This window comes from Haliaeetus leucocephalus, unplaced genomic scaffold (assembly GCF_000737465.1).
Source record: "Haliaeetus leucocephalus isolate CR32 unplaced genomic scaffold, Haliaeetus_leucocephalus-4.0 Scaffold0, whole genome shotgun sequence".
In the NCBI taxonomy this organism is placed as follows: Eukaryota; Metazoa; Chordata; class Aves; order Accipitriformes; family Accipitridae; genus Haliaeetus; species Haliaeetus leucocephalus.
In genome coordinates, this window is record NW_010972436.1 from 4,487,930 (window position 1) to 4,503,514 (window position 15,585).

The following is a 15,585-nucleotide window of genomic DNA, read 5'->3' on the forward strand; positions in this document are numbered from 1 at the left end:
CACCATTGCTTTTAAGCAAGACAAGTAAGGTACTAGAAAAAGGTGAGCTGCAGCAACAAGATAAACTAATCTGCACAGGGTTCCCTTTCACAACATCCCCTCTGGTCCTTGGGTTAGACAGCCCATATAAGTCCAGCTTGCTATTAAAAAAGTTACACTGCAAACTCCACTGCAGGCATAAACCTAAAGCTCATAGTTTTCTGAGCATTAAGAGAAGTCTAGGTAAGCCACGAGTTACAACAACATAGAGAAGAGCCAAGCTCTGTTACCCTGTAATTTAAAACTCATATGCAATGAATTAATTAATATAATTATTGAATCATTCAGCTTCCAACACAGTAGGTCAATACTCATGCATTAAACCTTGAATAATAATGGTTATTTCATTAACTCAAAGTACTTTTCTCCCCAAATGTATTATAACAAAACAACCACAGCAAGCACTTGAAGAAATCTTTTTAGTTGTTACTGACAGCTGTATAGAAGTATGAGCTCGTTTAAATAATTTTGTGAAGCTTATTATTATTTACTTGATGTTGAAAGCCACGTCTAGTAAAGGTATTTATTGATATTTTTATTCATTATATAGTGCTAGAAAATCCTTATTAGTACTTACAGTTTCTTCTCTGTTTCATTAAGATTCTTAGACTTCTCTTAAAGCCCAGGAATCTCCTGCATGCAGTAAAAAACTGGGCAGGACACAGTGACTATTTCTGTTCTAAGATAAAGAATCTGCTGACAGATCATTAACCATTTATCAAAGAAAAAACAAAGACTATTACACTGACTTCTTGTAAGCCTTACATTCAGTTGGCCCCTTCCCTAAGAACTGTTACTAACACTACCAGAATCCCCATAAACACTACTAATATCCTGCTGTAGTAAGGAGCGAGGTTATACCAGTGATAATTTGGACTAACAGCAAAGGAAGCATCTGAGAGGCTGTCAATGATACCATCTCCACTGCTGATGGAAGTCTGTGAAGAGCTAATCCTTCCAATTTTGAAGTCTTCACAGACATTTCAAGATCCCTTACGACAAGTACTCCACCCTGGCCTCCAATTCTGTATTTCTCCTAAACAGAAATGCCTCCCATTTGTTCCCATTCATATGACTCCCACCAAGTACAGTACATCTGGCAAATGGGTTAAATTGATTTCCTGAGTACTCAAACAATTTCTGCAGATTTTCAGAGAAAACCATCAATTTGAGAACCAAGTCCTGACTATGGTACATATGAATCATGTCTTTTACTTAGAGCAATCTAAACTTCAAATGGAAATCTTTGACTCTACCAACATATGCTCTTCTGGGCCTATTTCACTTATGGACTTGATGTAATGTTCAGTACAAAAATACTGCCTAGAACACAAGCACTGACTTTACTCTCTCCTAAACTGGCTCTAAGCCTTACAATCTTTTTCACTGTATTGCTGTCATTTCACCTATGGTTTCCCCAAACAGCTTGTTTCCAAAAGACTATTAAAGTGATTAAAGGTAGGTCAGCACCTGGGTCTGAGTTCCAGTTCTGGACTGACTCATGTTAATGTAGTAGCCCATCATGTAAAGACACCTAAAAAAGGTCTTATACAAATACGTACCTGTCGTGGTTTAACCCCAGCCAGCAACTAAGCACCACGCAGCCGCTCACTCACTCCCCCCCATCCAGTGGGATGGGGAAGAAAATCAGGGAAAGAAGTAAAACTCGTGGGTTGAGATAAGAACAGTTTAATAGTATATAAAAAGAAGAAGCTAATAATGATAATGATAACACTAATAAAATGACAACAGTAGTAATAAAAGGATTGGAATGTACCAATGGTGCACAGCACAATTGCTCACCACCCGCTGATCGACGCCCAGCCAGTCCCCGAGCGGCAATCCCCCCACCCCCACTCCCCCCAGTTCCTATACTAGATGTGACGTCCCATGGTATGGAATACACTGTTGGCCACTTTGGGTCAGCTGCCCTGGCTGTGTCCTGTGCCAACTTCTTGTGCCCCTCCAGCTTTCTCGCTGGCTGGGCATGAGAAGCTGAAAAAGCCTTGACTTTAGACTAAACTTAGCAACAACTGAAAACATCAGTGTGTTATCAACATTCTTCTCATACTGAACTCAAAACATAGCACTGTACCAGCTACTAGGAAGGCAATCAACTCTATCCCAGCTGAAACCAGGAGAGTACCAATGAAGAACTTGCTATTCTCTTTACAAAAAAATGCAAATATGTTGAAAAGTTTCTTTGGTTTAGTGGTTATGTGTCAGCTAACATGATTAAGTATACCTTCTGCAGGTAGATAGTAATCTTTGGCTTGGTACAACACAAAAAACCAAGAGGGACAATGTGTAGGAGTGGCAAAGAGACAGAATTGAATTGTGGAGCACAGACCCAAAGATAGTGTACGCTAAAAGTGAGGAACACAAAACTTGATTAATCCTTACATTTGTTATACTGTGGGCCAAAAAAATCATGTTTTATATATGGTTCCTATGCCTGTTAGGAGGAACAGCAGCACCAAAATACAGAATTAAACCATTCCTGATGCAGAAACGTATCAACAACATCCTTAAGTTATGCTTAACCAGAAAACTATGGTATTTATTTATGAAGGCCTTGAGCTTGGCCTTCCCTTAGACAGTCAGGAATACTGTTTCCATGATCCCATGCCACTTCCGGCTTCTATTTCAATATTCTGAGTGAGATTTCAAAAGAAAAAGAGCTGAGTGCCAAATTAGAAGCCGCTTCCACTGGAGCTGGCTGCTTACCAGCAGCTTTTGTGACTAAATGTCTTCTGTAATGCAAAATCTGTGTGATTTTAATCTCTGTCTCTGGCCCTTTCTTCTATACATTTCTTTACAGCTAGAACCAATTCTCAAACTTAGGTGTCATCCTTCCAGCCTTCTCTCCAAATCCCTCCTCGGAACACAGTTTTTTCTGAAAAGACTATCCACAATGAATTCTCTTCTCAGATACCTGTGAGAATATTATTTTTAGATTGGTTTCAAACAAATGTCAGATGAATTAATAAGCATTAAACTACTAACGAGTGGGTTCATCTTCACTTAAACACACAGCTTCGTATTTCTGCACAGGGACCATTAGCTACGTATCAGCTTGTAAATCACCTAGCAGTGTATGACATCTAGTGTTGATATTATTTATATAGCAATAATGATGAAATTACACAGCAAATACTAACAGGCTTTGCATCACTTCTATTCTTTCTATTTCTTAAAAACTATGAATGTATTACAGAGATTGTCTTGCCTGCCTCTATCTCTCCCTCCAGAAAAATCCTTTCAATCTGTATGTTGCTTGATCTTTAATGACACTAATTTTTATTTTCCTTAAATGTCTCCATTAAGTAATTTTATTACACTTATATTGAAAAAAATCACAAATTTAAAAAATCAAATCATCCACAGTCTGTATTTTAGCCAAAAGGAAAACTGGGTTTATATTCAATGTCTCTGAATATATTAGCTGGATATTGCATTTAGCTATAAAAGTTAATTAGTTATTTCTGATAAATTTACTTCTGTTTATCAGAAACTGCAATTCTCCCAGTCATTATTCTGGTAACTACTGAGCCAACAGATCTCTCTCACAAGGAAGTCATGTGGGCCTCTAACCCCAGGGTGAAGTTAAGCCATTTGACACAATGATTCAGCAGTTACCAATCAACTGGACAGAGTCACAAACTCTACCTTGTAACAAAATGAGTTGAAATGAAGATTCAGTCATCCTGGCTGGCAAGGACCAAAGCTGTACTCCTCTACAACCCAAATGTAATTTTATTTTGCCTGTGGTAAAATGTTCACAAGGGTTCTACTAAGGAGAACAGACAAGACAGAATAAGAAATCTTTAATAGTGTACTGCATTAATAAATCTCATCTCACCAGTCACTAACGAAGCAATCTTATTCTGCATTATCTGATTTCCAAGGAAAGAAAAATAAGAACAATGTGGGGTATAGATGATCGTTTCAGTAAGAGCATTTAAATAGTGTGTAAACATGTGCAGGGAAAAGCACTGCAACCTAAGGTTCCCACTTTCCTAAGGGTGCAGAAAAACCTACTAGTAAGAAGCAGCAATAACTCAACACACTCAACAGTGGCACCTGTAACTGAGAGCAAGGCTCTGTTGTGACCAACAAACTCCATAGGCATCACATATATTCAACCTATTAAGCTTAAAATAATCAGAAATCAGCTAGGAAAAGGGCAGTTTTAAGAGCTGAAAACATAGCAGCTGACTGGCTCTTGAGCTTTGCTTGTAGGTCAGACTACTATTAAGATAAAGCCTACCGACTGTTTTGTATTTTGTGAGGAAGTCATGAGGAGCACCAGGGAAGCCACCTTGGGAGGCCACACATCTAGTTAGTGAGAACAGCTTTTAAACAAGATTTTGAGCTTTAGGGAAAAAAAAACCAAGGGAGCAAGTCAGATAAGGGTGCGAGTTCTTCAATCTGCCTTAGCTGTACTTTAGAAGACAGTGCCCAACTGAGTGACAGCCTTTGAGAAACCTAGTAAACGCTACTGCTGCTACTCCATGTCTGTAGCTGCTCCTCTAAGTGTCCCCACTGTTTTCTGTCTTTGGCAGTTTTCTCCAGTGAGGATTCAGTCACAGTAAGAACTTGCTCAATTTTAAAGGCTTCCTAATTTTATCATTTCTCCATCCTCTTCACTGCTTTTGAGACTGGGTATCATGAAAATGGCCTTATAAATGACTATTTTCTACCATCCAGTCACATGTTCTGCTACTGAAGTCATGGCAATTTCAATTCACTTGGTCCTCTTGCTTCTTTATAAACACTCCCACAAAACCTGGTCAGATCATGTTCTTCATATATTATTCTCCTACATCAGATGTAAAACTCCCTTCAGTATTTCATATTCCAAAGCATTTAGTAGGTGACCAAGCCTCATAACCATGTAAAATAACTAATCTGAAAAGGGTCTTACAGAACCAAAACCCAGCAGCTGAGAAGAACAAAACCAAAACATTCAGATAAACAGCAGTGCTTGGCTTGGATGGATCCAAGCACTGCACTGATCATTCACCACAGACCACAAAAGTTAAACATTTAATACTTTATCACAAGCAGTTATGTCTGACAAGTAGCATTCATGTCTGATATGGTAAAACCATGGACATGTTCAATTTAAAGCTTTGCAGGTGCTTACTATTCAATTCTACATGATCCAGCATATTCTAGGATGAGATTCATCTTCTCAGCTCAGGAGATCTACAATGCAGAAAACTACAGCTGATCCAGTTCTCTCAGATTCCCTTTATCATCAATGGGAAGAAACAGGCACTTCTGGCACACAATTAATTTAAAATATTTTATGGTCAACTGCACAATAAAATGAATTGTGCTGTCACCTTCACTAATTATTCTGACTAGATTTATTACCTAGGTCTACACTGACTATAAAGAGAGTCTAGCATGAATAATTCCAACGCAGACATACTTACTTTTATGAATAAATTTAATCTTAAATAAAATTATATTCTAAATATTCAATTTATCTGTGCAGTTGTTGCTAATTAAAAAGAAGCTTGTTTTTTGTTGTTCGAAAGTGAATAATCTAGACAATGACATTCTAATAAATTATGCAGATGAAATATTATAATGTATTGTAATATTTGAAGTTATTAAAACAGGACAGAATTCTTTTGTTGTGTGGGAGAAAGGGAAAATAGTTAGTTGGATATCTTTCATACTGAGATCAGGTGTCCAAACTTTTAAAAACTACTTTTAGGAAAGAAGCATATGCAACTATTGTACCCTCATAATTTTTTTCCCAAATGAGCTGTAAAATTGCCTGAAGAACACCAAACAAATTTAATCATTCAAAGAGTTACCATGAAGAAAGAAAAAAAGAGAAAAAAAAAAAGACTCCTCCAGGATTTCTGAACAACCTGCTGAAAACATCCGTACATTCAACACAAATTTCCTTACACTGGGACCCTACTGTTTTGGTTAATAACTCCATGTTTTTCCTGTTGCCCTTATTAGACAAAGAGCTGCTATTAATCTTCTTACTATTTTTCTTTTGCTCACATTTATATTGGAAGTACAGTTAGGAGAGAAATTTAAAAGGGAACACCAGTCTTACTGGCAAAGCATTGAATAGATTTTCAGAAATTTGATAAAGAAAGAATATATTTTGTAGCACCTTTATGAAGATTTCAGCATGAATGATTTATGTCAATTTGGATCTCAAAGTTTAAACATTTACAGAGCTTCTCAGTCAAAAGAGTAGAGAGTGAAGTAGCCTCTTTTTTATTTGCATCTCCAGAAAAAAATATAATCTGAAATTCAGAGTAGCTTCAACCTTATCAGAAAATAATCAAATACAGCACCACTCTAAAGGCACAAGATCTGTGAAGAAGTTAAAAGCGTCTACTCTAATACTTCTCCTTGACATATATTTTTGCAGCACAAAAATCCCCTAATATCCTCTCAACTGGAGACGAGTCATGTTCTAAAAAACAGTCTGCACACAACTCCCTCCAATACACCCAAAATTAATTTTCAACATGACTGCAAAAGGAATAAAACCCAACAAGACCTGACATGGGAAGAGACAGTCCTGAATGTGTTGTGACCAATGCAGTGTTCCCTCTGACATCAACAAATTTTCTGTCAAATTCATCCTATATAACATATTGGTAATCTCAATACACTTTCTCTGATTGCATTACAATTGCTTAGACCAGTCCTTACCGAAACCTCTTAAAATGCCATAAAAACTAGATAAGGTAAGACAAGACAAGACAAGACAAGACTGTAGCCTACATTGACCTGAAATTCCAAGAGCTGCATATTTATTTAACATATCAGGAAATTTTGGCCTAGAAGAAACCACCACTACTTTGATCTTCTGTCATTCTACTGCAGTGAAAAATACTTCCCAAATCATAGCAATGAAACAAGAAATACCTCCCATAGCCAGATCCCGGGCACATTTACCAATGTTTCTCTCTGGCTAGCTTAGCTATGCCTTGAATGCCAGAGTTCCTTTACTACTATTACTGATTGGCAGGCATCAAAAATGTTTAAAAAAGCTGTATTTTTTTTTTCAGTTTCAACATTCACCTCAATTTCCAGAATCTTCTGTAACTGGAAACCTTTGGTTTTCCTGTTCTACAAGAAAAATCAGCTTCAGAAACCTGTTTTGTCGCCCCACAGCTCCATGCTTCTATCGCCTCCTCCTCCTCCTCCCCCTCCTGCGCCTTCAGCCCAGGGCCAGCAGCAACTGCTACAAACAATCCACTTTTGGCTTGAATACTCACGAAGTGCTCAGACGTAGCAGGATGAAGCACACAATGAGGAAAATCTGTCATTGATCCAAAAAGCTTCCCAGCAAAGCTACAACACTGCAAGTCACGCCACAACATATATTGCAAAATGACAGTTTATTAGATAAAGATTTTTTTTTTTTCCTTTCAACTACAGGTAGCGTCCACATGATTTCCAGCCACTCCATCTCAGCCACCCTCTGGAAAAGCCTATTCTTCTGTTGTATTTTGGGACTGGTTCAGCAACAGCCAGACCCTAGTGAGTAACTTTCCACATTGATAGCAATTCTTTTGAACTGAGCAGTCAGATGGTATCAAATGTACCTTAGGCAAAAAAAAGCCTGAGGGCATTGGAGGTGCTTGATCATCTGAAGACTACATTTTCTAAAGAAAACATATTTCCTGTATGCTTTTTCTCTGTAATATTTTTACACCCATTTAGTGAATGAAATTTAAACTATCCTCTTGAATAGAAATCTTCCGTTAAGACCTTCATTCATAGGGAATCGTGATAAATGTTTATAGTGGAGTAAGACCAATGTGTATGTTGTACAAAGCTCTCCATCCATCTCTGCTACGTATCTTTCATTATTTTTTTGATGTTTCTGAGTGCTATGTAACTTTTCTCTTTTACTTCCAGAAGCCTTACCTATCACCCATTAGAGACTACCTATTTATTAGCTTGCAGTGAACACAGTCTGAATAGTGACATCAATACAGTTTTGTAACAAAGATAATTCTGAACTACAGCTCTTAACAACCAAGGCACACTTCTCTGAACATTAGTGCTGAATCTAAGCACCACCAGCAGATGTCTAAAGACTGTAGCAAAAAATCACTGAGTAAATCACACTCAAATTGTTCCTGCAGTATTTACAATATAGTCCAATAAAGAAAACTTAAAATGTTTAGTTCTTTGCTTCCAAAATGAAAAGTAACCTTCTCATGTTTTCTGGAGAGATATCAAGGCATGCATTTTCTCTTTGTATCTTTCTATTTTTAGTAAAAAGTCCCAGACTGTTAGGGGTTGGCAAAGATGGTAGTCCATGGGAGGCAAGGCTGCTGTGGCTCCATGTCCCCAGGTCCAGTCAAAAGAGGGGCTGAGCTGCATTCCCAATAGACACACATGCAACACCTACATACATGGCGGGCCACACAGATATATGTGGACAGAAACACTCAGCACTCACATGACCACAAACAACACTGGCGGCCTCATCCTGTTCCACTGTCTAGGCAAGCAGGATGAAGGTCTGCTAGTGGGAAAAATTTGCATATAAACAATGTTAATCCCTTCAGCAACTGGCCTTGGATGTTGTTTATCCCGCAACTGGCACTGGATGACCTGGACCTTCCAGTGACCTCGCATGCACACGTACTGCAGATCCTCAGTAACTGGCCTTAGACATTACCAGTACCTGGCCCCTGGATCCTCTCATCTCCAGTTGCCTCAAACAGGCCTTCTGGCTGACCTGTGGACTTAGGGCTGATTCGAAACATGGCTCCCAGGCCACTTAATCTACTCACTGGCTAGTCCAGATCGATACTCACTAGCCACTACACATTGATATATGTACTGACATATGCATGCACTCTGTGTCTCCAGCTGCTGGCACCCCAGGCTCAGGGACCCCTCAGTTGCTGGTACTTAGACCTCCATCACAAACGTGCACACAGCAGAGTCCCATCTCCCGGAAAATAATTAGAAATAGAGTTTAATGAGAAGATAGGACAGACTGCAGTGATCAGGCATGGTCAGACAAACATCATGGTCTGACAAGCCACCCATTTCCACGTACTGGCCCCTTTTAGCCCCTGCTCTATTGTCCCAAGCGTGTTCCTCCCCAAACCGCCTTGATCCCAGTGGTGGGTTGACCTTCACTGCCTGCCAGGTACACACCAAGCTGCTTTATCAATGTTCTTCCTCATCAGGACAGGGGCAGAAAATACAACAAAAAAGCTTGTGGGTTGAGATAAGGACAAGGAGATGGCTTACCAATTATTGTCACAGGCAACACTGACTCAACTTGGGGAAATTAATTTAATTTATTGCCAATTAATAACAGAGTAGGGTAGCGAGAAATAAAAACAGAACTGAAAACACTTTTCCCCCATTCCCCCTTCTGTCCAGGCTCTACTGCACTCCTGACTCTTCTGTCTCCTCCCCGACCGAGCAGCGGTGGATGGGCAATGGGGATTGTGGTCTGTTCATAATGCTTCATCTCAGCTGCTCCTGCCACTGTTTCCCTGCTCTAGCTTGGGGTCTCACCCATGGGATACAGTCCTTCCAGAACTGCTCCAATGTGGGTCCTTCCCATGGGCTGCAGTTCTTCAAGAACTGGTCGAGCATGGGTCCCTTCCACAGGATACAGTCCTTCACGAACAGACTGCTTCAGCATCCTCATGGGGCCAGAGGTCCTGCCAGCAAACCTGCTCCAGCATGGGCGCCTCTCTCTACGGGTCCACAGGTCCTGCCAGGAGCCTGCTCTGGTGTGCTCTCTCCACAGGGTCACAGCCTTCTTCAGGGCACATCCCCCTGCTCCGGCGTGGGGTCCTCCATGGGCTGCAGGTGGATATCTGCTCCACCGTGGACCTCCCTGGGCTGCAGGGGGACAGCCTGCCTCACCATGGTCTTCACCACGGGCTGCAGGGCAATCTCCGCTCCGGCGCCTGGAGCATCTCCTCCCCCTCCTTCACTGACCTTGGTGTCTCCAGAGTTGTTGCTCTCATATGTTCTCACCCCTCTCTGGCTGCTGTTGCGCAGCAGTTCCTTCCCCTTCTTAAATATGTTATCATGGAGGTGCCACCAGCATCGCTGATAGGCTCAGCTTTGGCCAGTGGTGGGGCTGTTTTGGAGCCAGCTGGAGCTGGTCGTGTCTGGCATGGGGCAGATCCTGATCTCTTCTCACAGAAGCCACCCCTGCAGCCCCCTGCTCCCAAAACCTTGCCACAAAAATCTGGTACAATCCCCTTCTGTAGACTCCTCCTGACAGGTGTCACAGCTGGGACATGGGGTGGATGGCTCTCCCGTGACAGCCCTGGAGCAGGGGGCTCCTCCCTCTGAATGAGCTCACTGGGATCCCCCCGCCACTCTGCCTCTGGGCTCCCTTGTGCTCCTGGGGATGATCCTTCCATCACACAACCTCACCCAAACTCTAGCTCTATAACCCTACTAACTGGACAAAGAAAATGAGACAGCTGTTGTTTGTGCTAATTAGCTGTGACGAGCAATTTTTGGCTTTTAAACATTAAATGCTCTGTTAAAACAAACTGGTCTGTCAGATAAACATTATTCAGGGCTGCAGACCAAACAAAAGTTATATATTAATGGAATGTCTAACTATTTTCCTTTTTTTATTTCAACATTTCTAATATATCAAAGCTTTCTATGATACTTAAGAAAAATTATCATAGAAACAATCCTAGTATTTTAACACATTCTTGCTGAATCTTGTGAAAATAAAAGAAATTAACAGCTAATTTTCAGATTTTTAAGGCTCGATTATATATTAAATCAAGTTTCTGGGCTGTAAATGCTGGATGGAAGGTGCAGCAGCCAGATGACTCAGACACCTGCTATAAAACAACTGCAGTTCAAAATCGTTGAGAAAGTTTTGTTAGTTTAAGTTTCTGCCAGTAGACTTTACGCTGGATTACACAAAACTTGTCCAGGTCGGGAGTTTTGCTTCATGACCCTTTCACCTCTTCTCCAGTTTCTTGTTTCTTCACTTCTGAGATTGCTATACCAAGATGTCCCCAACTCCCTTTCATTGCAAACTCAGTGACTGTGTTTTCACTGTGTCTTTGGACAGTCACCACCAGCCATACATCTGGTAACAGGGAGTTTGTCCCTTTGCCTCAGTATTTGGTAACAGCATGGCCAGATAGGTTATTTCTAAACATCCCAGAATATCTCTCTCAATGTATTGGGTTATGCAAAAGGTGTACTGACAACTGCATCACAGTACAGTACTCTGTTTTGAGAAAATTTCACACAGCGAATTGTAGAACATGTCAGTTCATATCCACCTACAATAATACAAATACCAGCTTATAAAGAAAAATTGAATAATATGGTATACGTATAAGTAACATCTAGAGTTTGAACTACAAGTTAGTGTAGCTACAGATTCCCAAATATTTAAAATGTTTAATGAAGAGATAAATATAAAATATTGTAGTATTATGGATATCTCATAATTGTAAATTTCTTTCAAAATACAAACAGGTTAAAATTAATTTTATTTTTAGCTAGTGTACTTCATCAGTAAATCGAATCATTCATTTTAATATTCAGTTTATTTAATCACTGCCATACCCAGGACTTTCTATATCAAAAGGAAGAGGCTTAACAGGAAATCGGTTGTGCCCTTTCTATCAACTTTGCAAACAAGCACACTGTAAGTCTGATATTTATTCACTCTTACTACTTTGTTTAGATAAAAAGGCTACATTTTTGAGCAGCTTGTCTTAGACAGGAGTTCTGAACAAAGCCCTCGGAAAGATAGAAGAAAAGTAAATAGTAAAAACACCTCAGTAAATTACTCCTAGCAACAGCAACAATTCTAACAGTCCAGGTTTTCAGAAGCAGACTCTAGCAAATAATAGCACCTTCACTATGTTTACAGGCAAAAAATGTATTGCAAACCTTGGACTCAAACTAGAAAAAGGAATTATTCTTTTGATCATTTGTTTGCAATATGTGCAAAATAAAACAGTTGTCCTGTGAGACTTAGATGCTGAAGGTCCCATACAGTTAGTAGTAAAATGTAATTTCTAAATTAACTTTTTTTTTAACACAAAGAAATTATTTGAGATCTTATCATAACGGTGCAATATGAATTAACTAATGGACTGCTCAGAAGTCAGTAATCATGACTTAATTTCTTTCCATACGTGCAAAAAATTTCATGTGTCCTTGTTGTTTCAATGAGGCTTATTTTCTTAAGAGATATTTTCTCGACAGAAATAACCTGAAAATCTCAGAGGAAAAAAAAAAATCACACAGAAAATGTAAATAAAAACTGCATGCTATTTTAAATTAAGTTTAGTTAAATTTTTCCTGTAATTCAAGAATCAGGAATGGGGGAAAGTTTGGGGATGTTAAGAAACAAACAAACAAACAGATTCAGTGATGAAATGAAAACATCAATTAAAACCAGAAATACAGAATACACAAGGGAGGAGAGAAAAATATTTAGCAAAAATCAAGATAAATGAGAAGTTATAAAGTATAAAAAACTGTTAGGTGAATCTAAAACACTGAGGAAAAATTTATGGTGGGAGGCTAGATAGCTAGTAAAGTTACAGCCTATGAGGGACAAAACAAACCTTATACCACACGCCCATCAGTAGATAGAAACAGAGAGATGAAAAGAATATTAACAATAACACAGGTCAATATATATTTCCATTCTGTTTCCTAATATAAGGAAGAGGATATTTATGAAATTCTAACTTACTCCCTACTGAAGAAGAGGTTTAGCAATGTCTACTCAGTACTAGCTTCATGAAATACTAGACCAGAACAGCTTGTACCTGTGATGTCTGGACATGGATGAGATGTTAATCTTTAATTGATCTTAGAGTGCTGACAAAAATACAGGAGAATGGAAGCAGCTAATGTTAGGGATTGCCGTACCTGTTGACTGCAGCAATTATAAACTTACTTATTATTAAGATATTAATGTTCACTGTTATTATCCAAAACGAAAAAGAAAACCTGCCTGAATAACACGAGAATAAACATATATTGCGCCATCTGGAAGTAGATACAATCAGTATGGTATCCATTAGGTACGGCTTCACAAACAAATTAAGACAGGAAAACACATCAAGAACTGTGGAACAGTCACTACTTTCAAAGAACTGTGGTATAGGAGTCTTCAGGAAGCAAGCTAAAACTGTACAAGACTAATGTTACAAGGAACAAAGATACTAAAAATAAAATTAAAAACTGTTATACCAGTCTGTGATTATAGACTAATTTGCATGTTTTCTATTACTACTTGAACATGTTACAAATTCCATGTCTGTAACACACACATACATATGCACATAATATGTGTCCATGTATGTGCACACACATAAGGTATTTATAACCTAGCTGACACTCTTGCATTTCTTAGGCCAGTTTTTCACACCCAAGCAAAACTTCAAATCATACTTACCCCAGAATACGGTTCATTCCATGCCTAGCAGCATAATGGAGCGGAGTATTGTGCTGGTACGTTTCTCCATAAGAAGTATTTGGGTCAAGAGTTTCTTTTAGTTGAGGGTTGCTCTCATAGATTTGGCAGGCCAAGTTTTCATCTCCATTTATAAGAGCTTTGCGGAATTTGGTGGTTGTATTTCCCATGTTGCTATCCTAGCTATCAATGGCACTTTTTCCTTCCCCCTTCATCCACTTGTTGTACGGTTCTGTAACATGCTTTGCAGCCTAAAAAGACAAAAAATATTTCAGTTATTCTGTAAAACACTCTTTCCTAGATGAATTCACCGGGAGCTACAGTACTGTAAGCAGGCATGTGAAGAAGTACATAGGGCCTGTAAACTCTACTCATGAATTGCTGAAGTCCTTTCTAGGTAAATACACACAAATTCCCAATTTTTCACAGATTATTTCCCTGATAAATTGTGCCATCTCCCAGTGCAAATATCTTCACTACCTATACTCTTTGAACATACGGAAAAGAAAAAAAATGGCCAATATCCACCTGTATTAGAAGACAGGGATGAACACTGAATTTCCATTAATGAGAAGTGAATTAGAAATTAGAAGTGATTTCAAAACACATTAGAACCAAAGCAAAATTCTTAAACGAGGTAATATTCTTCAAAAACATGCAAGAAAGCAGACATCGGTTTAACTTTCACTTAAATCATGCAAAAATGTGCTTGAAGCACCTGTGCTTGTGTAGGTGGGTGTAAACAGCACTCTTCTGTGCCAGCAAGGCGAATGCACATGAACACAGGAATTACCATGGCCCCATCTTAATAGTTCTGCTAAGCGGACTCTTTTAAACACCTAACCCCATTTTTAAAACGACACTTAAGAGATCAATAATGAACAGGTCCATACAATGCCAGGCATTATACTGGCACAAACCAACTGCACCTCACAAGTACTTCAAAGTACTTTCCAGCTGCTATGCTCCCCAGCCTCTCACCTTTATCTGATGGAGGGGACCAGCAGGTTGAGTTGCATAAAGACAGGGCAGACAGAGCATCTCCACTCATGAGATGGGACAAGAGAAGCTTATCAGGTCGTGCAGTCAAGAAGAGCACATGTTGGTTTATGTCAGTGGGACAGACAGGGGACTCAGCACCAGCCTGCAGCTGGTAGCACTGTGAACCTTCTAGGAGGTCTCTTCTGTGCATGAGTCATCCCATTCAGACTGATCCATGCCAGAACTTTCACCCCACAAAGCACACACTGGGATCCAAACATGCTAGGCACAGCAGGTTAGGAATTGAGATTTCTAATGTTGGGCACATATAATCAGGCAGGGCAGGAGCTGCTTCGTGCCCAGTACCTTATATTCAACCTGATGGGACTATCTCAAAACTTCTGTTTCTACATTGGCTTTCCAGCACAGTTACTGGTGCCCAGACAGCCTTATAGACAGAAGAAATACAGGAATCCAAGGGGTCTAGTGCTGCACAAAATCCCAGGGAATCAGAATGTAGATGCAACTCATGTGAAAAGGATTTGGGGAAACCTGGGGAAGAGCTGCAATGAGATATTTTTGTTTCTCCAGAGTAGTCCTCTCATGAGCTGCTTTCAGCTACTGTTGTGAACTTCTGTGTCACGTTGCATCCCAGTCTTACTATAGCTTTGCTCAGATCCCTTTCTGCACAAGATCCTACCAGGGCGAGTGTTGCACTGTCTCCTCTCTGCAGTTCCTCTGAGAGGTCATTTCGTGAAGGGGAGGGAAAAGACTACTTTCATCCTAATCTCACCAGTGCCATTCGAGAAGGAGAGTGGTGGCCTACATTTTCATCCCCTTTTCCTACATAACCTTGGTGAGGCAACCTTTATTTTGGAGTTGTTGTGTCCTACCTTTTGATGTCATTGTGTGAGATAACAATGACACTGCCAAATCAGCTGACTCAACATGCTAAACGTGTTGCCCATGTTCTCCTGTGACCAGAGTTACCTAACAAGCAACTGCATTAAGCAGCTGAAAGTTTATAATACTAATACTAAAAAAGTTGGCACTCATTTAAAAGCAGATGCACACCCTTCATATGTTTAGTTATATACACAAAC

At 39.6% G+C, this 15,585-nt stretch overlaps 1 protein-coding gene across 5 annotated transcripts in view; it reads right to left on the reverse strand.

Annotated features, from left to right (window-relative positions):
• The window catches only part of ANKIB1 (ankyrin repeat and IBR domain containing 1), a 97,130-nt gene that overhangs the window by 46,840 nt on the left and 34,705 nt on the right, over positions 1–15,585 (reverse strand). For all 5 annotated transcript variants that reach the window (XM_010572488.1, XM_010572321.1, XM_010572244.1 and 2 more), the window contains exon 2: positions 13,484–13,752. In XM_010572488.1, coding sequence (XP_010570790.1) covers positions 13,484–13,671 — 188 coding nt within the window. In that variant the 5' untranslated portion in view covers positions 13,672–13,752. The remainder of the gene's footprint in view (positions 1–13,483; positions 13,753–15,585) is intronic.